The sequence below is a fragment of the Pan paniscus genome, chromosome 21, assembly GCF_029289425.2.
Source record: "Pan paniscus chromosome 21, NHGRI_mPanPan1-v2.0_pri, whole genome shotgun sequence".
Lineage (NCBI taxonomy): Eukaryota > Metazoa > Chordata > Mammalia > Primates > Hominidae > Pan > Pan paniscus.
The window spans coordinates 56,753,575-56,781,014 of NC_073270.2; the positions used below are offsets into that span (position 1 = coordinate 56,753,575).

Sequence of the window (27,440 nt, forward strand, 5' to 3'; positions counted from 1 at the left end):
CAGGTGTCAAGGGAGCCTTTAACGAGGCCCTTGTGACTCAGTTGATATTTCTACTCTGCATCACCGCGTGTATATTGTACTGAGATCGCGGTGGCCTCGCCACCAGACACAGAGGGCAGAGGAGAGAGAGAGAGAGAGAAAGAGAGAGAAGAAGAGAAGAGAAAGAGGGGGAGAGAGAGGAGGAGAAGAGAAAGACAGAGAGGGAGAGAGAGGAGGACAAAGAGGAGCGAGAGGGGAGAGAAAGAGAGAGAGAGAGAGAGGTGCTTGGAGAACCCGATATCCCATGTTAAAAATAAACGCCTTCTGCTTTTTGGCCCTCTTTCCTATTTCCCTTCCTTCTTTTTTAAATTAATTTACTTATTTTACTTAAAGTCGGGGTCTTGCTCTGTCACAGAGGCTGGAATGTAGCAGCTATTCTCAGGTGCAATCATGGCTCACTGCAGCCTCCAACTCCTGGATTCTAGGGATTCTCCTGCTTCAGCCTCCCAAGTAGCTGGGACTACACCACACCTGGCTAACATTCCTTCAATAAATGTTTATTGAGCACCTACTAGGTGCAGGCCCTATGCGAGATGCTGGGGGTCAATGGTGAGCCATATTGCTGAGTCCTATAGCTAAGAAGAGGAATATATGAGTCAATTTCAGAGGTTGACGAGTGGATATAGAAGACCAAGCCGGCTAAGAGGAGAGGGGTGGTGGTGGTGCTGATGTGGATTCTTTGAGAGGTGGTCAGGGAAGGCCTCTCTGGGAAGGAGCCAGCTATGCAGTGTTCCACAGGAAGGGCATCTCTGGCAGAGGGATGGGCAGGTGTGAAGGTGCTGGGATGGGAATGATGTGGCTTGAGGGTTAGGACAAGCTTGTGACTGTGACCTGAGTGGGAAGTCCCCTCCCCACGCCTGGCACTGAGGGGCTCTATGTCCTGCCAGCCGGAGTAGAATCTGCTGGACTGGCCTGAGCGCCCTCTCTACTGTGGGTCACATATGCTGTATGAAGTCGGGGACCTGTTGCAGGTGGGGTGGGTACTCTGAAGGTCGCAGGTTGGGTGGGTGCTCTGCAGGTCAGGTGGGTGCTCTGCAGGTCGCAGATTGGGTGGATGCTCTGCAGGTCGGGTGGGTGCTCTGAAGGTCACAGATTGGGTGGATGCTCTGCAGGTCGGGTGGGTGCTCTGCAGGTCTTTGGGGGCACAGGGAGGCCTGTGGGGGCTGCAGATTGTGCTTCTCAGTCTGCCTAGGGAACTGTAAACTCCCTTTCAAAAACATCTGTCCCCGCTCTAGGTTTAGATTTATATGCAGGTATATGATGCAAAGTATTTTTTTTTCACAGATTAAAATAAATGCAGAGTAGAATACAAACCCCACATGATTTTTTAAAGATAAAATGAACTGATTTCACCTCATAGTCAACAACGCTGACAGGCCCCCTGATGACCTGTCAACTGTCAGGGGTGCCTTTGTGTGAAAGTTTGAAAAACCAGCCCTAAGGGGTGAAAAAGGTGAATAGAGGATGGAAGAGAAGGAAAAAAGGATAAAAGGGAAAAGGGAGAAAGAAAGGCGCGGAGGGGGGGACAGTCAAAGAGAAACGAGAGAGGGAGCACAGTATTCACAGGTCATTTTCCTAAAAGTGTCTGTTCTCTTTTTCTACAGCCCCAGTAGGGCCCCACCGGGCCTGAACAACCCAAGCACACAGGGCCCTTTACTTCCAGTCCCCACATGCTGGCTTTGCTGGGAAACCCAGCTCCCTTTTTTAAGAGAGCCCCATGGAAGGCATTCTCTCTTTTTCATCAATTTCTTTTCCCTGGACATGATCCACATTAGAGACAGACATGCTGTTTCTGCTGTTTGTATTTTTTTTTTTTCTCCAGGCAGACCCATAAAGCAAGTTTTTGCTGGGCATGTTATTTGCATGGTGAAAAGAACAAGGCATCTCCTTATTGAGGGAAACACACATAGGGGCTGGGGTGGGCGGGGCTGGGCTGATGACCCAGCTTCCTTTCACGGCTGCAGGCGGAGGGGCAGGGCCCCTCTGCTGATGTTCTAGTGTCCTTCCCGGGGTGTGGGAGTGAGGGTGTCCTTCCCCGGGTGCGTGGGAGTCGGTGCTGCGCCAGGACTGCACTCGGAAGCGGCCTGTCCCTCTCCAGGCGTCTGCAGTGGATGGCAATGGCTTCGGGCCACAGATGGCAGGCAGGGCAGGCGTGTCCTCCGCGCTCAGTTATTGTCTCTGGTGTCCGAGGAGGCACTTCCGAACAAGATGTCACTGTCCTGGGACACGCTCAGCTGCGACTTGGTTTTGATGAGGAACTGCGCCCTCCGGAACATCACCCTCTCTTGCTCCTGCTTGAGCTCCAGGTAGGAGCGGGAGAAGGTGTGGAAGATGGAGGTGACTGGGAAGGCCATGAGCAGGATGCCGCTCAGGATGCTGCTCAGGGCCACTACCTGGCCCGGGGTGCTCCTGGGGACCATGTCGCCATAGCCCACCGTCGTCATGGTGATGACGGCCCACCAGTAGCAGGCAGGGATGCTGGTGAACTCGGGGCTGTCGGCCATCTCGTTCTCGATGACGTAGAGCAGGGGTGCGAAGAGGGCGATGGCCACGCAGAGGAAGAGCAGCAGGAGCCCGAACTCGCGGGTGCAGCGGCGGGCCGTGAGCCCCAGCGTCTGCAGCCCCAGGGAGTGGCGCGCCAGGCGCATCACGTACAGGATGCGCAGCGCCCGCAGCACGCGCAGCACCAGCCCCACCTTGTCCAGGTAGCTGTTGCCCGCGCCGGGCTTGCGACGGCCCGCGGCGGCGCCGTCCACCAGCAGCGTGATGTAGTAGGGCAGGATGGCCACCAGGTCGATCAGCGTCAGCGGGCTCCGCAGGAAGGCGAACTTGCTGGGCGCCTGAATGAGCCGCAGGAGGAACTCCAGGGAGAACCAGCCCACGCACACCGACTCCACGATGAAGACGTTGTGGCACATCTGGGAACAGTGGCCCTGGGAGAGAGGGGAAGGGACGCCGGAGGGGTCAGCGGGCCCTCCAGGGAAGGAGCGCAGAAGCTCTGCCCTGTGCCCTGCTGGGCTTCCCAGGCTGAAGGTGACCTCTCCAGGTTGAGTGGCCCCGGGGTCCTCTCCCTAGTTGTGCCCACTCTGAGACCTGGGGCACTAAGCACCATCTCTACACTGGCCGCTCCTCATCTCTCTCTCCAGCCCCCACCTCAGCCCTGAACTCCAGACCCCCAACAGGCTGCCTCCCTGACGCTCCCACCTGGGTGTCTGAGGGGCATCTCGAACTCGCCATGGGATCCCGGTTTCCTCTGCCCACTGGTGGTTTCCCTCCCTAGCTTTAGGCAATCCCATCTTTCCAATGGCTTAGCACAGGAGACCTGGCGTCATCCTTACCACCTTGCGTATAACCCCCAGGAAGTCTCTTCATTTAAAACAGTGCGAGAATCAAACCCACTGCCCACTGCTCCCACCTGGTCTGGCCACCATCCTTTCTTGCCTGGATGGTTGCAGTCACCTCCCCGCTGGGCTCCCTCATCCCTGCAGTCCATTTTCCACACATAGCCAGAGGGATCCTGTTCCTCCTCTGCTTAGCACCCTCCACGGCTCCCGATGGACTCTGAGGAATAGTCTTGTTCAGTGCCCCCATCACTGCCCCGGGCAAATTTAGGCTGAGGCTGCCTCACCGAAGCTTTCAAAAGAGGCTGGAAATGTGCAGTGTTACATGAACTCTCCTGGTGACAAATGTTGGTGATAATGTTGGTTAAATAGATAAAATGTTGATTTAAGTCCTGGTGATAATTCAGTGCAAAGAAATACTCTATGGGCCACTAAAACACGTATTTTTGTTGGGTTTGGCATGCAGGCTGCCAGCTTGCCTCTCTGGTCTGGAATATAACTGGGTGGTAAACAGTCCTTTAGTGGATTTGGGCCTCATCCTTGAAGGGGCCTTTGGCAGAGAGGAGAGGCCAGTGTGGTTCCAGCCTGGGGCATCTTGGAGGTTCTGGGGCACAGCTGAGTTCTACGAGTCCCACTTGAACAATTCTGTCTCTAGGAATATGTTAGAGGCTGGAGATATGAGCTAATACCTGGTGGGGCTTTAAGGTCTTAGACCTCTGGGATGGGAAGCCCCTTCCTCTGGGAAGCTTTCCTGGAGTGTGCCCCACTAAGTAGCTCCAGCAGTGTCAGTGGGCCTCCCACACAGAGCCTCCTTGGCTTGTGTCTCCTGCTTATGGTGATGAGGGGGTGGGTGGTGCCACTACTCCATCCCAATCCCAATAGACTTGAAGCTTCTTGAGGTTGGAAGACTTGTCCTGGTCACCCTGTCTCCCCTGTAGTGCCTGCATACAGTAGGCACTCAAATGTGTGCACAAGGAGCATGTGAAGCAGTGAATCCTACTGCACCCCAAAATGAAGTTGAAGAACAGCATTTTCACTGAATCCTTAAAAAGGCAAAGGTATTATTATCTTTTCAAAAAGCAAGTATCAGAAGTTGAACAAAACAGTGGCTTTATTAGTATTTTCCTGATAAAATCACGATCAAAGATGTTGGAGCTGAGAAGAAATTTACACTAAGTACAGCAATTTCCAGACAGGTCTCAAATGGTGAGCACTTTCCCTTTCCTTTCTTTTTCTTCTTGACCCTAATCCTTAAGAGAGGACTTTCTGCACATTCACTATGCATCGCTTCTAATCCCTTCATGTGGCGTGGACTCAGTCAGCCCAATCACTTCTTTTTTTTGCTCTTGTTGCCCAGGCTGGAGTGCAATGGCACAATCTCGGCTCACTGCAACCTCCGCTTCCCAGGTTCAAGCGATTCTCCTGCCTCAGCCTCCCGAGTAGCTGGGATTACAGGCATGTGCTACCACGTCCGGCTAATTTTGCATTTTTAGTAGAGACAGGGTTTCTCCATGTTGGTCAGGCTGGTCTCGAACTCCCGGCCTCAAGTGATCTGCCTGCCTCAGCCTCCCAAAGTGCTGGGATTACAGGCGTGAGCCACCGCACCCAGCCCCAATCACTTCTAATCACTTCATGTGAACTCACTGAATCCTTGCAAAACTGTGAGGTGGGCCTGTTCATACCCACCCTGGACAGGTGAGTAATCAGAGGCTCAAAGAGTTTAAATAACTTGCCCACAGCTACTACACAGCTAGAGAGGAGAGAGCAGGATTTGAATTCAGGCCATCTGGCTCTAGCCCTGACCTCTTCATCACTACCCTTCATGCTTATTGAAAGTTGATTTTACCAGCTGGGTGTGATGGCATGTGCCTTTAGTCCCAGCTATTCAGGAGGCTGAGGCAGGAGGAATGCCTGAGTCCAAGAGTTCGAGTCCAACCTGGGCAACATAGCAACACCCCCATCTCTAAATTTTTTTTTTTTTTTTGAGACAGGGTCTCACTCTGTTGCCCAGACTTGAGTACAGTGGTGCAATCTTGGCTCACTGCAACCTCCACCTCCCAGATTGAAGCAATTCTCATGTCTCAGCCTCCCAAGTAGCTAGGATTACAAGCAAGTGCCAACATGCCCAGCTAATTTTTGTATTTTTAGCAGAGATGGGGTTTTGCCATGTTGGCCAGGCTGGTCTTGGACTCCTGACCTAAAGTGATCCACCCGCCTCAGCCTCCCAAAGTGCTGGGATTACAGGCGTGAGCCACCACATGTGGCCTAAAATTGTTTTTTTAATTTAAAAAAGTTAAAAAAGTTAACCTTACTGGTTGAATGCTATTTTCTTAAAACCCATTTAAAAATTCAACTTATAAGCCAGGCATGAGGGCCTACTTCCTCCACATACATAAGTGGAAAGATCCTGACACGGTGAGTACTTCTAATGTTAAATTCGAGAGTGCATGTAAATGAGACATGAGAATCGCTTCAATCTGGGAGGTAGAGGTTGCAGTGAGCCAAGATCGCACCACTGTACTCCAGTACAGTGTAATCTTAGCACTTTGGGAGGCAGAGGTGGGAGGATCGCTTGAAGCCAGGACTTTGAGGCCAGCCTGGGCAGCAAAGCAAGACCCCATCTTTTAAAAATAAATAAATAAATTCAATGTATACAAAAAGTACCAGTAAGCCTCTGTGGATTATCAATGCAACAGCTATTGCTACTTCCTCCACATACATAAGTGGAAAAATCCTGACATGGTGAGTACTTCTAATGTTAAATTCAAGAGTGCACGTAAAGCACTTAGCACATACAGGGTATACAGTCAGTGCTCACTAAATATTGGCTGGCATGATATTTACATTCAGTTCACACCGCCATACCTATTTCTCCACTGCCTATACAATTTGTACCTCTGAAAACTTTCGGTCTTTCTTGAAGCTTCCAGAATCCCCATATACAGGGAAGGAGTCACCAACTCAAAGGCCCATGATCTCATACACAAGGAGACTGAACTGGGCCCCTGTGGACTTGGCTCTCCCCAGGAGGTGCCATGTAGGACCGCAGGCTGGTGTGTATGTTGGTGGCGGGACAGGGGGAGGGGAGGGACCCAACCTCACAATTTAAAAAAAAATTTTGTGTTTTAGAGATGGAGTCTCACTCTGTTGCCCAGGCAGGAGTGCAGTGGCGTGATCATGGCTCACTGCAGCCTTACCTCCCAGGCTCAAGCAATCCTCCTGCCTCAGCCTCCCAAGTAGCTAGGACTATAGGTGCAAGCCACCACACCTGGCTAATTAAAATTTTTTTTTTCCGTAAAGACGGGGTCTCACTACATTGCCCAGGCTGATTTTGAACTCCTGGGCTCAAGCGATCCTTCTGCCTCCAGCTCCCAAAGTGTTGGAATTATAGGTGTGAGCCACCACACCTGGCCTGATCTTATGATTTTTTTTTTAAAAGAAGCTGAGATTTTGAATTTTTATATGAAAAAACTTCACTTTTAATGTTGGCAACCAAGTCAAATTTTTGGGAAACCTTGTGTGGGCCAATCACATAGTCCTGTGGGGCTATATTAGGTCCCCAAGCTGCCACGTGGGAACCATATTTCCATGCTTACAAAGACAGACTGGACTTAGACCTGGGGTTGGGCAGTGTCCTCAAATACCGAGTGGGTGTGAAAACACTTCCCCCACAGGGTTGCTGGAGCATTCCCTGGGGAGATAAGACGTAGGTGGCACATGCAGCCCAGGTCCGGCTCCCGTGAACTCCCAGATGAGTGGGAGCCCTTAGACTGTAGCACACACCCCGTGTCAGGCCCTGGAGTAAATAAACTTTCCATTCATTCTCTTATGTAACAAAAAGAAATGCTCACCATTTGTAGACACACATGTACCTATCAATAAAAATTATCTTCAGGACCCAGAAAATGTGTCTGGGCTACTATGATGCAAAGGATTAGGAACGTTGAGAAAGGACCGAATGGTTGAGATAAATTTGATGATATATGTAATGTGCTTCGCTCAGGGCCAGGCACGTCAAAAATCACATCATCCATTTATTCACTCATTTGTTCATTCAACAAATAGTGGTTGAGTGCCTGTTTGTGCTGGACACTGTTCTAAACACTGGCAAGGGGGAGGGCAGTGCTGGGCACAGTGGAGGCCAGGACAGGCACAGGCGTGGACCCCCATGATGCTCACATATTAACAGGGAGGCAGACCACGCACACAAACATTCCTGATGTCAGGAGGGACCAGGGATGCTATTCAGCCAGTGTGCAATCAGGGGAGGCTCCCTGGAGGAGGTGACAATGCTCAGAGTCCCTTCCCTCGTGGTGGCGCGTTTCCCCGCGGGGCGTGGGCTCTTACCTGCTCCTCCTCCTCCCTCAGGCTGGGCAAGGTGCTGACGGAGAGGTTGACGGCGGTGACGGTCACGAAGAGCACCGACAGGCAGGCGAACACCTTGCCAGGCAGCCCCGAGTGCGGCCTCTCCACCATGTCGCGCAGTCGCCGCATGCAGCGCCCCAGGCGGCCCTCGCCCTCGGCCGGGCCCTCGCTGTCGCGGCCCTCGCTGTCCAGCGCATCGTCCTCTTCCTCCCGCTCCACCATCTCCGCGAACTCCTCAATCTTCTGCAGGTAGCGGCGCTTGCAGCAGCCGTCCAGGTGGTCCTCCGCGATGCCCCAGTACAGCAGCTCCTCCTGGAAGGACAGCGCGCACATCTCGCGCAGCAGCCGCAGCTTGCCCGCGCGCAGGAAGGTCAGGATGGTGCCGAAGGCCCCCGGGTTGCGGTCGAAGAAGAACTCGTTGCAGGTGACGTCGTAGTCATCGCACACGTTGAGGATGTCGTCGAAGTTGGTGCAGGCCTTGAGCTGGCCCAGGCGCGTCAGCGGGAACTCGTCCAGCGTGGTCCAGGGCAGCGAGTACTTGATGCCGCCTACGTTGATGATGATCCGACGGCGGCGGTCCTCGGGCTGACAGCCCTGGCGGGGCTCATCCTGCGGCCGCAGCCGCTGCGCCCGGCGGTAGAACGCGCCCTTGATGGCCTGGCGCTGCGGGAGGAAGGCCGGGTGGAAGGAGGCGTCCGAGGTGCAGCTCAGCGCGCTGTAGTCGTAGTCAGAATTGTCTCCCGGTAAGAGGGTCATTTTGGGCCTTCACATCCCTCTCGGGCCTGTGGGGAGAAGGGAGGGAAGACCCTCAGTGACCACCCCTAGCTTCACCTTGCTGAGAATGCAGATTCCGCAGATATTCACTGTTAGGGATGGAATCTTTGTCCCCCACATCCATAGGTTGCAGGCCCTAGCCCTCAATGGGATGGTATTAGGAGGTGGGGCCTTTGAGATGTCATTTGGTTCAGATGTGGTTATGAGAGCAACGCCCCCACGATGGGATTCGTGTTCTTATAAGAGGAGGAAGACAGGCCGGGCGCGGTGGCTCACACCTGTAATCCCAGCACTTTGGGAGGCCGAGGCGGGTGGATCACCTGAGGTCAGGAGTTTGAGACTGGCCTGGCTAACATGGTGAAACTCTGTCTCTACTAAAAGTACAAAAACTAGCCAGGCATGGTGGCATGCACCTGTAATCCTAGCTACTAGGGAGGCTGAGGCATGAGAATCGCTTGAACGTGGGAGGCGAAGGTTGCAGTGAGCCGAGATCATGCCACTGCACTCCATCCTGGGTGACAGAGCAAGACTCCATCTCAAAAAATAAAAACAAAACAAAACAAAACAAAAAGAAGAAGAGGAAGAGACACTAGGGCTTTCTCTCTGCCATGGGAGCACTCAGGGAGGCATCTAAGTGTGAAACCCGGAGAAGAGTGCTGCTGGCGCCCTGCTCTCAGACTTGCAGCCGGCAGAACCGGGAGAAATAAGTGTTGCTGAAGCCACCCAGTCTGTGGTATTAATATTTGGTTACATCAGCCTGAGCTGACAAAGACATTCACCTAATAGTGAAATAGCAACAACATTGTTCAGCATCTCCCAGCCTTCACAATTCTCCCATATCCATCTATGCACTGGGGATGCAGCCGTGTGCAGAATGTGAAGGGGTCTCTGATCCCAGGCAGCTGACATCCTAGTGGATTTTCAGGTGACACATGTACTGTTATTTACTTCACATTTTATTTTAAATTAATGTTTTTTTTTTATTTATTTGGCTTGGAAAAACAATTTACTGTAGACCTGCAGTTCTCATAGGGCTGATTTCGTCTCCCAAAGGACATGTGGCAATGCCTGGGAGCATTTTTGCTGGTCATGACTGGGGTTGCTATTGGCATTTAGTAGGTAGAGGCCAGGGAATGCTGTTGCATGTCCTACAATGCACAGGACAGTCCCCACAACAGACACTTCTCTGGTCCCAAGTGTCCTTAATGCTGAGGTGGAGAAGCCTGGTTAATGGTTATGAACGCAGACTTTGGAGCCACACAGCCTGGGCAAGTGACTCAACCTTGATGTGTCTTAATTTCCTTGTCTGTAAAATGGGTACAGCCATGTGACCTATTTGATAAGATTACTGGGAGGCCTAAGTGAATTATGTACATAGGAGCATTTAATGCAGTGCCTGGCACATAGTAGGTATTCAGTAACTATTGTCTATTATTATTATTATTTTTGAGACAGAGTCTCGCTCTTTTGCCTAGGCTGGAGTGCAGTTGGCTCATTGCAACCTCCGCGCCGCGGGTTCAAGCAATTCTCATGCCTCAGCCTCCTGAATAGCTGGGACTACAGGTGTGCCACCACACCTGGTTAATTTTTGTATTTTTAGTAGACATGGTTTTGCCATGTTGGCCAGGCTGGTCTTGAACTCCTGACCTCAGGTGATCTGCCCACCTTGGCCTCCCAAAGTGCTGGGATTACAGGTGTGAGCTACCACGCCCGGCCTATTATTATTTATCTTAAAGGGACAACTAATATTGTTTCCATTAATGGAAAACAGATACCACTTGCCATAAATCAGAAGCAATGGACAAAGAAATGCACAACTATGAAAGCAATGCCACGTTTGCTCAGGGGTCGGCAAACATCGCCTTGAGGATGCAGGGCTGAACTGGACAGCCACGTTCATCCAGGAAGCCTTCCTTGGCTCTTCCAGCTAAAATGAGCACCCCTCCCCTTACAACTGGTGCACCCGTCTTCACGGCACTTACCACCAGTTCTAGAATTGTCTGTGTGCAAGCCTGGCTCCTTCATTAGGCAGCCTGCTCCCTGGGGGAAGAAACGTGCTTTAGTCATCTCTGAATCCCTATGCTCAGCACTGTAAAGCCTCAAAGAAGTGCTTGTTAAATGAGTACATTTCCTGTTGACGAGACCAACATGATAAGGTGACTTCTGGGGAACTCAGGTCAAAATATCAACTTGCATGGACTCCTTCCTTCCCAACCCTCAAAGCTAAGGGTTTGTGCTACTGGAACAAGATTGCTTATTCATTACCAGCTCATGGGCTGAATTTGGTTCACAAATATTTTGCTTGGCTTGGAGAAGTTCTTGAAAGTTGAGAAATTTCATGTAAAAATCCATATCCTTGGCTTCTTTTAAAAAATCAGGATATCTGGCAACACTTGGCCCAAATGCCAACTGAGAAATGGCTACCCCTTTAGGCAGCACATGCTCCAATCCACCACAGTCCCCACCCCCAACTATTGTCTTCCTAACACCCACTCTATTCCACTCATGTGTGTTTCCTTCCCGGCCCTATAGGCATTTGAGTTTGAGACCCTTAGATTATAGCCATAGAGCTCTCTGGAATTAAGCCGATGCATAGAAAAGTTAGTAGGAGTCAAATACTCTGCTTTTAAAAATCACCAGCCCTCGGCCGGGTGCGGTGGCTCAGGCCTGTAGACCCAGCACTTTGGGAGGCCGAGGTGGGTGGATCATGAGGTCAGAAGATCGAGACCATCCTGGCCAAGAAGGTGAAACCCCATCTCTACTAAAAATACAAAAATTGGCCAGGTGTGATGGCATGCGCCTGAAATCCCAGCTACTCGGGAGGCTGAGGCAGGAGAATCCCTTGAACCCAGGAGGTGGAGGTTGCAGTGAGCTGAGATGGTGCCACTGCACTCCAGCCTGGTGACAGAGCAAGACTCTGTCTAAACAAAACAAAACAAAACAAAACAAAAAAACAAAATCACCAGCCCTCTCCCTAGACAAATCCCCAATGGAATCAAGTGGTAAGTCTATCAATTCCAAACGGAAACCCATTTCCAATACTTAAATATGGGTCGGTGCTGTGGACATGTTCAGGAAGACACTTGCTCACAAACACACACATACACAAACACATCTACCTATGAATGAGAAAATGTTTTAATAGGTGCTGGAAGGGGAGGGAGGGTGTTTCACACTTAAAAGGGGCTCCTTCCTAAGAGGAATTGCTTTACAAAAGCGCATCATCCCTCTACTACTCACTGATCTTTGGGGAAGGCTACAATTGCATAGATCAGGGTTTGGAAAACTAGGGTACACCTGTGTTTGAAAGAAAAATGATTTGATTTTAGACGGTTAGAGTGTCTTTAACTTCACCTAAAATTGGATCCCATCTCCTCAGGCACAGCCTGCCAGGATCCTTTGGAGGCGTGGGAATAATCCCTTTCAGGCACTTTCCTTGGTGATCTCTCTTTTCAGCTCTGCTGTTTCATCTTTGCTACCACAGAAAAGAGAAAAAGTGACATTCTGTTTGGCAAGAATGGTGATGGAGGTAAAGGGAAAATGCCTCACACAAGCCCTGGAGGGCTCTTATGAATCCCCATGGCTGTAATCACCTCTTCTTTTTAGGAATTTCTTCTTTCAACCCTCCCAGCTTTCCCTCCAGCAGAAAACTCCCCCAATTAGTGATTTATTTCCTTCACGCCCTGCCCCCACGTGAGTTTCCTGTGTGGAAAGTGATCCTGTCTCGGCAGCACGGTGAGTATGGAGAGGCTGATGCTACTCGGAGGGTAATAAACACAGTAACGACCTTGTTCTCAAAGCCAGAGTCCCCTGGGGAAATGCTGAGGCCAGAACTTGCTAAAGGAAGAACAGGCATATTTTTCCATGGCCTTTGGTCTTGCAGGTACCTGATCTGATGTGAGATGGACGGCTCAGCACCTCTAGACCCTACACTAAAGTTCATAAATCAAAGAGGCCCCAAAGCCTGGGCTTCTGAAAAATAATACTGCTTTTCACACAGCCTGATATCCTCACAAGAAATTTTTTATTTCTCCGTGGTGTTAGTTCTGTTAGTTCTACAGCATGGTGGGTTTAAGTGATTTTGCCTCTGAGGGTCTGTGGATGCTTGGGGAGAGGAAGCTGCTTGGGGAGAGGAAGCTGTTTGGGGGAGAGGAAGCTGTTTGAAGCAGAGGCTGCGATGGGGGAGATGAGGTGAAGTCCGGAGGCAGGTGTCATTCATTCCTTTATTTGTTCGTTTATTCAGTAGTTACTGAACGCTCACCACGTGTCAGACTCTGTATTAGAGCCGGAGACACGGCAGAGAACAAGACAGACCCAGGCCCTGTCCTCACGGAGGTGACCTTCTGGTGGAGAAGACTGTTTCCAAATGAGCACACAAGTCATTTCAGGCTGCAGCGACTGCAGTGTTGTTGACAGAGCAAGGTGAGAGATGGAGAATGACTATTGTGGGGTGTGGGGCAACATTGGCTGGAGGGGTGAAGGAGGGCTTCTTGGAGGAGGGGACATGGGGTTGAGCCACATGGATAGATCCAGCCCCGTGAGGACCTGGCAGAAGGAGTGGCAAGAATTTGCTCCCTGACTTGGGGGTGGGCTTGGATGATCAAAGACCAGAGAATGCAGAGCACAGAGTGAGGGGAAGCTGGGAGAAGAGGAGAGGGGCAGGGGGCAGGTGCAGCAGGGCCGAGGGGCTGACAATAAGGAGCTGGGGCTTACTCTGCAAGGGACAAGGAGTCCATGTGTGCCTGCCAGGTCAGTGGACAATGGGTGGGCTGGGGAGCCCAGGCTGGAGGCTATGGAAGTCATTCTGGAAATGACTAAGGTTTGCAGCGGTGGAAGTCCCGGAGAACAGGAGGGATTTGGGATGAACTTTGGAGGAAGAGCCCTCAGGACTGGCTGAGGAATGGGGCCTGGGGGAGGGGGAAAAGAGAAGAATCAGGATTCCAGGGGTGCCATTTACCGAGGCGACGGATAGGTGGCGCTATGGTGAGCTGAGTCAGAGGAAGCCGTTCCTGGCTGTGGGATTATGGACAGAAGAAGCAGCTGGCAAAATCCAGGAGAGAGGGGGGAGATGGGTGTCTCCCAAGGACGGTGCCAGACCATCAATGCTGAGCTGATGGGTGTGTGTTTGCGGGGGGTGAGGGTGTCACCTGGCAGCTTTGACCTGGCTAGGCTGGCAGGGGCCGGAGGGCCAGGGTAGTAGAGCTATGGTGAAGTCAGAGGCGGGGGCCTCACCTGTGCCCTGTGCCCCGTAGCCACTGAAGCTGCATCACATCAGGCCAGAGTGGTCAGGGTAAGGGCATATGGTAGGCAGAAAAATGTCCCCACATTCCCCTAGATGCCCACGTCCTAATCCTAATCCCTGGAAGCTGTGACTATGTTAGACTGCATGGCAAGGAGGAATGAAGGTTACAGGTGGAATTAAGGCTGCTACAGCTGACCTGAGATGGGAAATTATCTTGGATGATCTGAGTGGGCCCAGTGTAATCAAGAGGGTCCTTATTTGTGGAAAAAGAAAGCAGGAGATGGAGCGGCAGAGGGCTGCGGCATGAGAATGACTCCACTGGCCACTGCTGGCTTTGAAGATGGAGGAAGGGGCCATGAATCAAGGAATGCAGGTGGCCTCCAAAGGCTGGAGGCCAGGAAATGAGCTCCCTGGAGCCTGCAGAAAGGAGCACAGCCTTGCCAACACTCGATATTAGCCCAGCCAGACCCATTTCCAACCTCTGACCTCCAGACCTGTAAGATAATACAATTGGGCTGTCTTAAGCCACTCAGTTTGTGGTAATTTGTGACAGTTGCAATAGGAAATGGGATGCTGAGGCCAGGCATGGTGGCTCATGCCTATAATCCCAGCACTTTGGGAGGCCGAGGTGGGTGGATCACTTGAGGCCAGGAGTTTGAGTCCAGCCTGGCCAACATGGTGAAACCCCATCTCTACTAAAAATACAAAATTAAGCTGGGCATGGTGGCAGGCACCTGTAATCCCAGCTACTGGGAAGATTGAGGCAGGAGAATCAGTTGAACCTGGAAGGCAGAGGTTGCAGTGAGCGGAGATGGCGCCATTGCACTCCAGCCTGGGCGACAGAGTGAGACTCTGTCTTGAAAAAAAAGGGGGATGTTGAAAAAAAGCTGGTTCTGGTTCTGGTTCTCCTCCAGCTTGGGGGACAATGTGCCAACCACCCTAGGCTGAGGAGGCAGAAGGGTGCACAGGCTTTAAAATCAGGAGACCTGGGTTCAAGGCCAGTTGCTCTGTGACTTTAGGCAAGTTGTGCCCTACCCCTGAGACTCAGTTTCTTTATCTGTATAATGAGGCTACAAACAGCTCCTGCGTCCTTGAGTTATAGTGAGGACAAAAGCAGATGGCACAGGTGATGCACTTGGCTCCATGCCCGACGCTGAGTGAACCCTCAATAGTCGCCTCGGAATTCTCACAAGCTACGATTAGAGTCCACTGCCCCCCTCCCTGCTTCCCAAGAGAATCTTCTTTTCTGACCTGACCCACTGGGATTTGGATCCAGCATCATCTGATCCCTGGATCCAATTGCTAGAGGGTATGCGGGCTGGCCTAGCACTCTGGGAAAGCCACTGGGCGGTAATGAGGGAAATGAAGATGCTGCTGCCCTGTGACCCAGGAATCCCGCTTCTGGGTATATTTCCCAGACCTGGGACCACAAAGGGTTGTGGCAGACATTGTCAGTAATAAATTATTTGCACTCAAATCCTTCACTCAGGGTTTGCTTCTGGGGAACCAGATGGAAGAGAGTAACAAACAAGGTACAAAAGTGTGTGTTCTGTGTTGTTTATGGTACCAGGAGGTCCCCTAGCATCCATCCCCAGGGGAGTGGACAGGCAAGTCTTTGTAGAGGCAGATTATGGAAGCCTGCAGATTGCCCAGGAATCAGAAGCAATGGACTGAGTGGAGATTTAGCGACACATTTAGGTCTTAAAAACAGTGTGCCGAGTGGAAAAAGAAACAGAAGTTTCCAGCACTGTGCTATTTATGTAAATGAACACACACACATTACATATTTTACAAGGTCTCAAGCACATGTGAGGATCTATATTAACCACATGGAGGGTGCCTGGAAGGGCAGAGGAAGGGGAAGAAGCGCGGGGATTGGAACAAAGAAGAAAAATGAGTAAGATGAGACAGCCTGGCACAGGCCAATGAGGAGGCGTGCTGGGAAGCGGTGTGGTTTGTACAACTCCGGGTTTTAACCCAGGTTTAAAAAGAAAAATGAAGAGCACAAGAACGACAGAACCTTCTGAATTGCTCGGAGTGCTCGGTGGAGATACAGATTCCTGGGACCCTCCCTTCCCAGTCGGAATGTCTGAAGGGGAGGCCCAGGAATGAGCATGTTCACAGGCTCTCCTGGAGATTCTGTGTGAGAGAGGGGACCTCCGGGAATGCCTGGAGTTCTCCCAGGGGCTGGAGGCACAGGAGCTGCTCTGGGCTTTCACCTGGACTCCCCTGCCCAATGTGTCAATCTCCTAGAGGCTCTGGAAGGCTGTGAATCCCGCTTCATTGGAGAAATGAAATCCCTTCTGGTTCGTGAGAAAAATCTTCTGCATTGGTGCTGCCTTGATAAAATTTCCATTCAGGAGCCCAGAGATCCACTGACACTCTCCTCGCAATTTTTCTATCCTTCCTTTGAGGAAAAGGTGATGCTTATAAGCTATGGCTGAGGGCTGAGAACATACTTCCAAAGATAAATGATCATTGAGATCATAAGGCGTTCTGAGTGGCAGTTCTCATGTGACCACCCTGAGGTCAGCACATGACTGAGGGTACAGGTGCAGGACCTGTGGGGTGGGATTTGGGAGAGCGGAATGGGATGGAGTGAAGGTCCAAGCCAGGCATGGCTAGTCGTCCCTGCTGCTCCTGCTAATAACCCTGTGGCCTGGGCAGGCCATCACACCCATTGAGCCGCTGGCCTCTCTGAGCCTGCCTCCTCCCCTAGAAGATGGGGATAAGATTGCTGACCTCACGGGGCTATTATGGGGATCTGGTGAACAGAGGTTTGCTGCAGGGATGAGCAGTGTCACTGGGCCTCCTGTCCCCATGGCTACATTCCATCAGGGGCATGAAATGGTTCTACAGATGGTCCTGGGCTGACCCCAACTGCTTTCAGGTCTCTCTCCGGGGTTCCAACAAGCTGCGGGCCTCTCTGGACCCTGTTCTTTCTGTCTTATGCTCTCCGTCCCTCTTCCGAGTGGCAGCGGGGAATGCAGAGAGAGCGCTAACTGCACAAAGTGTTATAAATAGCAGCAAACACAGCCTCCCTCCACTGCAAACTCACTAAGTGCCAGGTGCTGTGCTAGGAGCCTTCATTGCCTGTGTCTCCATCCTTTCCTAAAAAGGTGGGCATTATCACTAATACTCCCATTTTACAAATGAAGAAACTGAGGCTCTGAGAAGTGAAAACTTATGTCTGGCAATAAGCGATGAAGCCAGAATTAAACTAGATCTGTGGGACTCCAGGCCGAACCTCTTTGACCCCTGCCTTTTATTGCCTCCTTGAACCACTTGTTCCTTTCGGGGAGCTGGTGTGGTGTCTCCACCCCTTGCAGTGAGTCAGGGACTGGGTTTCTAGTCTCTATTTCATATGGATGAGATTTTGGAATGTTTCTGAGGATGGGGAGAAGCAGGCAATTGTCCATGGCTGGGGAAACATATTTATCACTATTTTATATTTGCAAGTGAGCAGAGTTAAAAAAAAATCAACAAAACCCCTAGTTTTGCCAAACTCAGGGTTGCCATTTTGGCCTCTGGGAAGGAGATGTTGACGATGGAGGCAGAGGGTGGAGTCGTCTCCAGAAGCCCTGCTGATACCTTGATTTTGGCCCAGTGAGTCATTTGGTCTTCTGATCTCCAAAAACTATGAGATAATAAATTCAGGCTGGGCGCAGGGGCTTACGCCTGGAATCCTAGCACTTTGGGAGGCCAAGGTGAGAGAACTGCTTGAGTTCCAGAGTTCAAGGCCAGCCTGGGCAACATAGTGAGACCCTGTTTCTACAATTAAAAAATAATCAGCTGAGCGTGGTGGTGTGTACCTCTAGTCCCAGTGACTCAGGAGGCTGAGGTGGGAGGATCACTTGAGCCCAGGAGGTCAAGGCTGTGGTGGGCCATGATAGTGACACTACACTCCAGCTGGGTGACAGAGCAAGACCCTGTCTTCAAATAATAATAATAATAATAATAATAATAATAATAATAATACATTTATATTGCTTTAAGCCACTAAATGTGTGCAAGTATGTGAAAGGAGGAAATTAACACAGCTTCCAAGGCAACTTTCCAGAAGGAAAGCATTTCTCTCCTGTACTCTGCAGGCTTTGGTTTCTCTCTCTCGTACCATGCCTCTCAACCTGTGCCATTCCCTCACTCCCAGTGGGTGTCTCGGGGACCCGTCCGTCTCTCTCCATGCCACTCTTTCCCAGGCCCTGCGGCGTTTCACTGCCAGTATAGCTTCATCTGTCAGGATTAGGGCTTCTGGCAGAGCCAACTCAGAGGCGGGTCAGGCTGCATTAATCCCCAATTAAAACGTTAATCAAAATGGATCCAACCATTAGCCTGGCCCGGGTCCTGGCATGTTAGATTTCCAAGAGCTGCTGTGCCCTGGTGGAGAATATATCTTTCTTAGCCACCTGCCGTCTGTTCTCGCCACAGTCCCACCACCCTGGGCCTTGGCCCAGCCTCCTGAAAGCTGGGGCCCAAGTTCCTGGGGAGATTGTGTGCTGGGAGCTGGGCTCTTCCCTCCATCCCTCCCTTGCCCCCAAATGAGAAAAAGTGCCAGTGTCCCTCCCCCCTATAAAAAAGACAGGCTGCCTCGGGAGCCTCCCTGCTGTGCTGCAGGCAAGCAAAATAACACCAAATGCACGTTTGCGTTTGCCTTCTTCTACGGGGAGGTGTTTGGGGACTGGAGCCAGAAGATCCTTTTCTCTTTGCCTCCTTGTAGCTCAGAATTAAGCAGAGAAGCAGGCTTGGGGGAGCAGTGGGGACCTCAGGACGGCAGGAAGGGAGACACCTGCTTACCAGAGTCCTCTGGAGGGAGAGCATGATCGGACCTGCCCAGGGAGGTGTGGGTATGAGAGTGAAGACTCACCTCAGGGCAACGGACAGTCTTAGGCACAATTCAGATCCTATTTGTAGCAAAGTCACTTCATTTCTGATTTCGTTAATCAAATACAGTCTGCTGGATGATAAAAATGGTCCACAGCAATGGAGTGCTTCAGCTAGGTTCTTCGCCTCTCCCTTTTTATTAATTCTATTTAGAGGGGCTTTACCAGCTGCCATTTTTCACCCACGGGCTCCATTTCTGGGCTTAATGCAACAACCAAGGGTAGATTCCTGTACCCCTAGACCTCTGGCAACAGGCAATGTTGACTCTTCATCAACATTGGAAAGGAGGGTGGAGAAAGGACAGCCGAGCCAAGGTACCTACTGAGGCTCCAGGAGGTGAGTTCCTTGGAGCTGGTTTGCGTCACTTAGCCCTGCATCCAGCACACATCTCTTTGTTCTTCTGTTTCCTGAGGCACCTCCCTCACCTCTTGCCAGAGCCCAGCTGTGGGTCTGGTGCAGAGAATTCAAAGTGGTGCTCAGATCTGCCCCAATCAGGCTCCAGGACAAGCTTCGGGAAAGTCTTTGGGGATGGGGAGAAGCAAGTAACCTCTGCCTCCCATGTCACATCTCCCTCCCAGAGGCCAAAAAGGCAACCCAGAGTTTGGCAAAACTAGGGGTTTTGTTGATTTTTTTACTCCCAAGGTTTGACAACCCAGGCTGTAGGCTGCGGGCCTGGGCTCTCAAGTCTCAGGAGAAGAACCTAGGTTGCCTCGTTTCCAGTGTGCTTGCAGTTCCCTGGAGTGTGTCCCAGGACAGACATCTTTCCCCTGGAACGGGCTGGCTTCGAGAATGACTGAGGAGGGTGATCCCCAGGGGCCAGCGCTTGCCTGTTTTTCAAACACACCTTCCCTCCTTCCCCTCCCATCAGGCGACTCCGCAGGGCTCCAAAAGCCGGGGGAGGCACAAATAGAGCTCAGGTCTGGCAGAGCCTGAAAAATCCCCCAAAGAAGGACAGCATGCCCTAGCCACAGTGCCGACCGCAAGGCCCCAATCAGCAGTGCCAAACTTTTCTTGGAGATGTGCTGCCGGTGAGGCTCTTCATAGGGACTCTGCCATCATGGGTATGGGGGTATCAAACACACACTAATGAATAAACCTCTGCTCAGATTCATAAGGCAGGAACTTCCCCCACCCCACAATGAATCAGACCAGTTCCTGCTCCCTCCTCTTACTTCCCCCTGTACTTATCTCAGGGAGTCAGCAAAGGGGGTGGGGGCGTCTGCGTCTGTCTCCCTCTTCTATGTGTCTGTCATTTACCTGGGTAACTTTGGTGCCTGGCACCCTTTAAGTGCTTAATAACAGCGAGTGCTTAAGAAAATGCCTGCTGAATGGACAACTTAACTCATAAACCCCATTGGTGGGAACCTGCATTCCTCAGTAATGTCGGATCAGTGTTTCTCAACTCCTCCCCACCCTACCCCATCACCCGCCCCTAAGGAGCTTTGAAAAGATCTTTTCTTCCTATTCTAGAACCAATTCCAGCTTCCACACCTCCCACCTTGAGAAGGAATGCATTAGATGAACCAAGACTTCTGCCTATATACATGGGCTGCTACAGTTGGCCACCCCGGCAGTCTGCGGCCTCCCAAGGAGGGGCCTGGGTCTTAATCCTTACTTCTCTCTAAGCTGCATGAAGGGTGCCCCCATTCCATCCCTCTTCACTTCTCCCCAGCATAGCGCCTCCATAAATGTTTGTGAACTGGATGAATGACTGTTGAGCGCTTGGTATGATGAGCTGCTTATAATAGGTGCTCAACCAATCTTTGTCCAATCTATGAATGAATGAATGAACTTCACCCTTTTCCTTCCATACCTCCGGGCTGAGCCTCTCTCCCACATGGAAACCCTAAGGCTGAGACCACCACCTTCCTACCAGTTCCTGGGGGTGCCCAGTGAACTGTCTCAGTATCCCCAGTGCCTAGCACACAGTAGGCGCTCAATAAACGCTTGCTGTGTTCATAATGAATGACTCAATCAGGCCCACGGTGGGGGTGAAGGGGGGCTCCATACTGTGCCTAAGGATACAGTGAATGAGCAAGTGACACACACTCCCCCACCCCAATCCCTAACTCTCCTTCCTCCCGGGATCCGGGGAGAAACCTCGGCCCACAGCCGGGATGCGCCCCCGCCGGGGTCACCGCGGCGGCGAACGTCCCGGACTTCGCATCCCGGTGACCCCTTGGGATGAACCGAAGCCGGACCCGCACCTTGGCCGTAGCAAGCGCGCTCCACGCCGCCACGCACCTGCGGTGACTCCCGAGTCCTCTGTCGCCCTGGCCTCCCCGCAGGCGGGTTTCGAGGCCCCCGCAGGGAGTTCAGGGCCACGGCCACGTGCAGCCGTCCCCGAGCCCGAGTTTGCAGGCTCGGGGTCCGGTTCGCGCTTCGGTGGCGCCCGGCGAGGCTGCAGCGCGCAAAGTTCCCACCTCAAGTTCCCGTCGCGGCGTCCCCGCCTCGGAGTTGGCCCGGCCGCGGCTTCCGTCCCCCCCGGCTGCCCACGGGTCCGGGGCGAGGACGCGAGAGGGGCCTGGAAGTCGCCCGGGGAGCCCGCTCTGCCTCCCGGAGCCGCCGCCAAACTTCGGTCCCGGGGCCCGGCTCAGCTCCCGCCCTCGGAGCCACGGCCGCCCCGTCTCTGCCTCCCGGTCCCCGCCGGGCTCCGAGTGCGCCGGGAGCGCGGCGCAGCAGCCGCCGAGGGAGGGAGCGAGGCAGGAGGCGGGACGGAGGGAGGGGACTGAGCGCGGGGCGGGGAGAAGGGGCGGGCAGCCGAAAGCGCAGCGCCTGGCCTGGCCTCGCTTCGGGACAGTGGCAGCGGCGCCACCGTCACGGGGCGTCCAGGCGCCCAATCGGGACCCCGCACCTTGGATCCGGGGGCCCTGGCGCGCCTGCTGGATTGCGCTCCTCGCGGCCAGTTCCTGAGCCCGCGTCCGGGACTGCTCGCGCTACGCCCTCCCTCCCGTTGCCTTCTTCCCCGTCTGCTCTCCCAGGAGCGACCACCCTGCGGCCCCTAAGCCTGCACGCGACAGCCTTCAAGGTCCCCGCGCTCCGCTGCCCTGGAGCTTCACGCACCAGGCGGCGCGGCAGCCTCCTAGGGTCGCGCGCCCTGTCAGCTTTCCCCGCGGTGCAAGTGCTCCGGTGGTCCCGGGTCCGGGCCCCTAGCAACACCGCCCCAGGGTCTACATGTGCTAGATATTAAAACCCCACTCTCCGCTGCCCCGGGGCCGCGCTCCACGCGCTTACACATCCTGGGAACCACATGCGCCATGTCTCCTGCCTTTCCCTGGAAGTCCTGGAAGTCCAAGTGCACCGCTGCCTCTGGGTCCCTCGCCCCCCTACCCCGGGCAAATACTGCATCCTTGAGGCCCTCCACGCGCTGCTGCCCTGGAGCCGAACGCTCCAAGCAAGCTTCCACATCCTGGGGGCCACATATCGCGCGCCTTTTCTCGACCTCCTAGACCAATGTTGCCCTTGGGCCCTTCCTGCCACCGCCACCCAGGGACTGCCAGTATCTTGCTGTGCCAAATTCCTAGGGCCAGTACGTACCGTGCCAGGTGTTTTCCCTTCCAGTCCCGCGGGGCCGAGGCCCCAGAGCCCTCCCGGGCTAGCAGAGCCGCACTTCGTCGTCCACTCCCCGGGCCGGTGCAGGGCACTTGGACCAGGTCCTGGGGTCTTGCTCCCAGTGTGGCCGCCTAGCCTCGGAGTTGGTAGGATGCTGCACAGATGCTGGAGGTTGGGTTGGAGGGACCTATTGGTTTGGAGGGATCTGTGCTGCTGGCAGGGCTGGCCTCAGGGTGGCTTGCCTTGCAGTCCGTTCCTCTTCTCCTTTCTGTCTCTTGCACTCCGTTCCTCTTTTCCTTTCTGTCTCTACTGCCTTTGCCTATCATCAGAGAACCAAGAAAGGACATGAAGAAACCCTGCTGCCGACCAGCCTGAGGCCTTCTGCTTGAGTGGGGCTCGGGTTGGGGAGTCGTGGGTGCTCATTAAGTGGGTTAGGGTTAACCCTAAGAAATGAGCGCAGGGCACACTGGCCTGCGCGGCAGTCCCAGCCGGGTGGAGCATAGGAGTTCCAGGTTATAGTGCACTATGATGGCACCACTGCAATCCAGCCTGCGTGACTGAGCGAGATCCAGCCTCTAAAACAACAAGAATAAAAACACTGGCTTACTGGTGAGGTGGAGGACTGGACAGACAAGGATCTGCCTAAGGACCTGTTTCCAAGAGCTCACCTTCTACTGGGGGCTTGGCAGAACTGGGAAACTGCTGAAATACGTGATTGCAGAATGAAGCCAGAGAGGCCACTTTAGATAGAATAATGGGGGAGGGCTCCTGTGGAGGTGATGGTTACATGGAGCCCTGAGCCAGAAGGAGCCCATCTCGCAAGATGGGAAGAGAGCTTTCTAGGTGGACAGAACATCAAAGGCACTGGCCTTCAAGCAGGAGAGAAGGAGGCACGTCTGAGAAACATCAAAGAGACCAACCAGCAGTGTGGGGGAGGGGCCTGAGTGGGGTGGGGTGGGCTTTTGTTGTCAGAGAGTCCCTGGATTACATATTGAGAAACACTCCTCTTGTGGTGGATCAGGCTTCTGCCTTCCTTTCCCATCTGAAAATTTTTTTTTTTTTTTTTTTTTTTTGAGACATAGTCTCTCTGTGTCTCCCAGGCTGGAGTGCAGTGGCATGATCTCAGCTCACTGCAACTTCCATCCCCCTGGGTTCAAGCGATTCTCCTGCCTCAGCCTCCTGAGTAGCTGGGACTACAGGTGTGTGCCACCATGCCCAGCTAATTTTTGTATTTTTAGTAGAGACGGAGTCTCACCATGTTAGCCAGGCTAGTTTTGAACTCGCAACCTCAAGTGATCCGCCAGCCTCAGCCTCCCAAAATGCTGGAATTACAGGCGTGAGCCACTGCACCCAGCCAGAAAATTGCTCTCTATCTTGTTTTTGAGACAGGGTCTGGCTCTGTCACCCGCTGGAGTGCAGTGGTGCAATCATAGCTCACTGTAACCTCTAACTCCTGGGCTCTAGGGATCCTCCTGCCTCAGACTTCTGAGTAGCTGGGACTACCACACACCACCATGCACCACTAATTTAAAACAAAATATATTTTTTGCAGAGACAGGCTGGTCTGGAACTCCTAGGCTTAAGACATCCACCCACCTTGGCCTCCCAAAGTGCTGGGATTACAGATGTGAGCCGCTGCACCTGGCCATGTTTCTATCTTTTTTACTTGCGTATTATCTGTGTCCCCACTGGGGACCAAGCTCCATCAGGGCAAGGACTGTGTGCTGTCTCTCCCCTCTCCAGCAGCTCCCACTCTGCTAGGCACATACAGAGCAGGCTTCTTAAATGATTCCTGGAAATGATTCCTGGGGGAATTCAGGACAGTTTTCTGGAATAGATGTGACTGCGTCAGAGAGTCAGACTCCTCACTGATGATCACAGGGTACGGATGCAGAGCAGGGCCTCTCAGACTTTACTGTGCATCTGAATCCCCCTGAGGGCTTGTTAAAACCCAGACGGCTGGCCCCCACCCTGGAGTGGCTGATTCAGTGGGTCTGGCGTAGGGTCCTTCTGAGGAGTTCCCTGCTGATGCTCATGCATCAGGTCTGGGGATCCCACTTTGAGAACCACTGATATTGAAGACTTGAACCCCTACCCAGCTGGGTCTGACTTCAGAGCCCTCATGAGGTCCCGGGACAAACTCAAGCCAGCTTCTTCTTATGTAGGATCCATAGGAACTAATGGCCACCTCTAGAGATGGGGCTGGGCTTATTAGAACACTATGCACCTGAGTCAAATTTCACAGTGACCTGCAGACAGAAGACCTGGTACACTGTGTGGAGACCGTCAGTGAGAACAATGACTTCCACCCGGTCCTGCCTACCCGCAACATACACACTCACTTGCTGTACCCAGGAGTTAAATTACTGCCTGATCTTATCCCTGACTGTGCTAAACAATGTCCAATAAAATCCTTTTAAGTCCTTTTAAGGAATTCCCTCTTTGCAGTTCCTCCCTCCCTTAGAGCCTTCCAGATTTTTCACTCTTCTCCTCATATCTTCATTTTCCTCTTGAAAAGCATCCTTCCCCAAGCTGTTGTGTGGAAAGAGATGTTGATGATACCCATGGAAGCCTCCTGAGAAAATGGGAACCGTCAGTGCTTGCTGGGCAGCTACGAGGTGCCAGGTGGTTGCTGGGTGATTTGAAGACATCAGAGCCACAACTGGGCCCGGAGGTGGACTCTGGCACGCAGACCTGTTTTATTTGTCCCTACTGAGTTAAAATTTTAAAAAATTAATTTAAAATTAGTTGCTGACCTTTAAAAACTGGGAGATTTCATGTAAAATTTTTTCTTTTGAAACACTGGGAGATCTGGCCAACATCCTTTACCCACACAGCATGCTGGCGCTGGGCAGTGGCTTCTGCTCCCTGCGGTGTGCCCCTCTACCCACATCATACCATCTCGGTTACTGCCAGGCCCCTGGAAGCAAGAGTTGGTGACTTTTCATGTTGGCAGATTGTCTAGGGTCGCGCGGTAAATGGCAGAGCCAGATCCGAACCCAGGCCTGCCTAACCCAAAAGCCCAAGTTTGTCACTGAAATAAAAACTGCTGTTAATTTTTCGGGCAGGAGGAGAATGTGACATTGCTGGCCCTGAGGAAATACCTTAAAAGGGAGTTACTGTCAGCAGTTTAAGAATATGCCTTCCTTCCCATCCATAACCAGCTGTCAGTAAGCCATAAAGTTCTGGGCTGTTTTTCCAGGGCAGGAAAAGTTATCCAGAGCTGTCCATTTTTTTTTAACCCATCTCCTCCTTGAGATGAAAAGGCTTGGATTTGGTTGGAGTTGGGAGGAATCTGTTGAGAGTGGTGGGTGGGGTGGGATTTTCTTGGTTTGGAGTTAGCTCTTTGGACAGGGGATCCCACTGGGTGTCTGTGGGGTGAAGGCTGGTCTTTGAGTCAAGGCAGGGATTGGGATGGGGGCATTCTCCTTCTCTCTCTCCACAGACACTCTGCCCCAGGCACTTTCCCTTTCTGTTCCTCTGATTCCCCAAATCCTGTCACCTTCCCGCAGATTTCCATATAGCCACTTCCTGCAGGTCTCAGCCCATTGTCACCTTGGGATTCCTGGTCTGGGATGGGGTTAGGTTGCAGTAGGTGAGGTTGAGGCATGCAAGGGTGTGACTTTATTGAAGTCTTTCTTTTAAAATGTGATATTTTGCTTCTTGTGGATTTTTGTGGACTAATTTTGATTTTTAAAAAATATTGTTTCAAAATGTTATTTACCTTGATGATTGAGCTTTTGGGCGCCCCCTTACTTTTTTTTTCTTTTCTTTTTTTATTTTTTTTGAGATGGAGTTTCTTTCTTGTTGCCCAGGCTGAGGTGCAGTGGCACGATCTTGGCTCACTGCAACCTCTGCCTCCTGGGTTCAAGCGATTCTCTTGCTTCAGCCTCCTGAGTAGCTGGGATTACTGGCACCCTGCCACCTCACCTGGCTAATTTTTCTATTTTTAGTAGAGATGAGATTTGACCATGTTGGCCAGGCTGGTCTTGAACTCCTGACCTCAGGTGATCTGCCCTCCTCAGCCTCCCAAAGTGCTGGGATTACAGGTGTGAGCCACCACATCCGGCTCCCTCTTACATTTTGCACCCTGCCTGCCTCATCCCAGCTCCTGCCCTGCTCCTAGTCCAGGGTTCTTTGGCAAGAGCCCTAGGCTGAGAGTCAGGGGACCTGGGTTCTGGTCCAGCTTGTGTCACTAGACTAGCTGTGTGGTTGGACACAATCCCCCTGCATCCTGAGCCTCAGCTGTACCATCTATTCAGGGAAAGGGTTATACCTAACTCTATTCCAGAATGATCTAAGACAGATGCTAGAACTCTGACCGGTGGTGCATTGTGTCTATCTCCTGGGGGCTTTGGAGCCATTTGAGCCTTGCTGACCCTGGCCATTATGGGGTGTCACTCACTGTTTCTTTCTTGGCTCTACACTCGAGGTGTTCCTCTGTGCAAACACAAAATCTTCGCAGCAGCTGTATGCAATGAGCCTCAGTGCCTTCGTGCCTTTTTCCTGTCCTGGAGGAAATTTCTGTTTTGGAAATGTGGTTCTGTATCTTATTCTTTGATGTCCCGCTTTTTTGTTTTTTGGTTTCATTCCCCGAGGAAATTTCTGTTTTGGAAATGTGGTTCTGTATCTTATTCTTTGATGTCCCGCTTTTTTGTTTTTTGGTTTCATTCCCCGGATCATTGGATAAACATTGTTTAAGGACCTTCTATATGCCAAGCACTGAGCAAGCACTTGGGATGCAAAAGATACGTTTGCAGCCCTGGAGGAGCTCACCTTCCACGGCAGGAGACTGCCCATGAGCAGATCCGGGGGCCGCGAGAAGCCTGCAGCAGGGGAGGACTTCCAGGCAGGATGAGGCCACTTCGAGGGAACTGTGCACCGTCTTTTCTCCTGGGAGGAAGCCTGCATCCTTTGTGCTGTCTCCAGATGCCATCAGCCCCGAGCAGTGTATAGCACCTTCCTAACAGAATCCTCCTCAAGAGAGTGCTGCAGTGTTACATTTTGGATCCACACTCGAAGGGACGAAGCTCGAAGTTAAAGCTTCCAGTTGTCTCTAACCCCATCTCCCTCCATCCCTCCTCTGGGTTGTGGTTTGTCCCTCAGTTTTTCCGCCTCCTGATAACTTTCAAAGCCCATTTCCAAGTCCACCTCCTGCGTTCAGCTTTCCTCCACTGCTCCAGCCCTCAGGGGACTCTTCCCCCTACCCTCATCCTAAGCCTTTATCAACTAATAGGTACTCTCCC

General features: G+C 52.3%; 1 protein-coding gene across 8 annotated transcripts; it reads right to left on the reverse strand.

Moving 5' to 3' along the window:
• Window positions 1–1,823: 1,823 nt before the first annotated feature.
• Window positions 1,824–21,204, reverse strand: KCNG1 (potassium voltage-gated channel modifier subfamily G member 1). 8 transcript variants are annotated; one of them, XM_008968204.3, is made up of 5 exons: window positions 21,066–21,203; window positions 11,874–11,989; window positions 10,502–10,559; window positions 7,728–8,527; window positions 1,824–2,972 (listed from the first exon to the last, which is right to left on the reverse strand). In XM_008968204.3, exons 4-5 carry the CDS (start codon window positions 8,499–8,501, stop codon window positions 2,205–2,207), a joined length of 1,542 nt encoding a protein of 513 aa, XP_008966452.1. In that variant the 5' UTR covers window positions 8,502–8,527; window positions 10,502–10,559; window positions 11,874–11,989; window positions 21,066–21,203; the 3' UTR covers window positions 1,824–2,204. The 8 variants fall into 8 exon arrangements, with proteins under 8 accessions (XP_008966452.1, XP_063457301.1, XP_008966451.1 ...); XM_063601231.1 differs by having other exon boundaries at window positions 11,874–11,994; window positions 21,066–21,201; XM_008968203.3 differs by lacking the exon at window positions 11,874–11,989.
• Between the last annotated feature and the right edge of the window lie 6,236 nt (window positions 21,205–27,440).

Bases quoted from the DNA above. Each gene is read 5' to 3' on its own strand.
- KCNG1 (XM_003815269.3), bottom strand. From the start codon at position 8,501: ATGACCCTCTTACCGGGAGACAATTCTGACTACGACTACAGCGCGCTG. The intron at 2,973-7,727 runs GTAAGAGCCCAC...CCTCTCTCCCAG, and splicing joins TGAGGGAGGAGGAGGAGCAG to GGCCACTGTTCCCAGATGTG.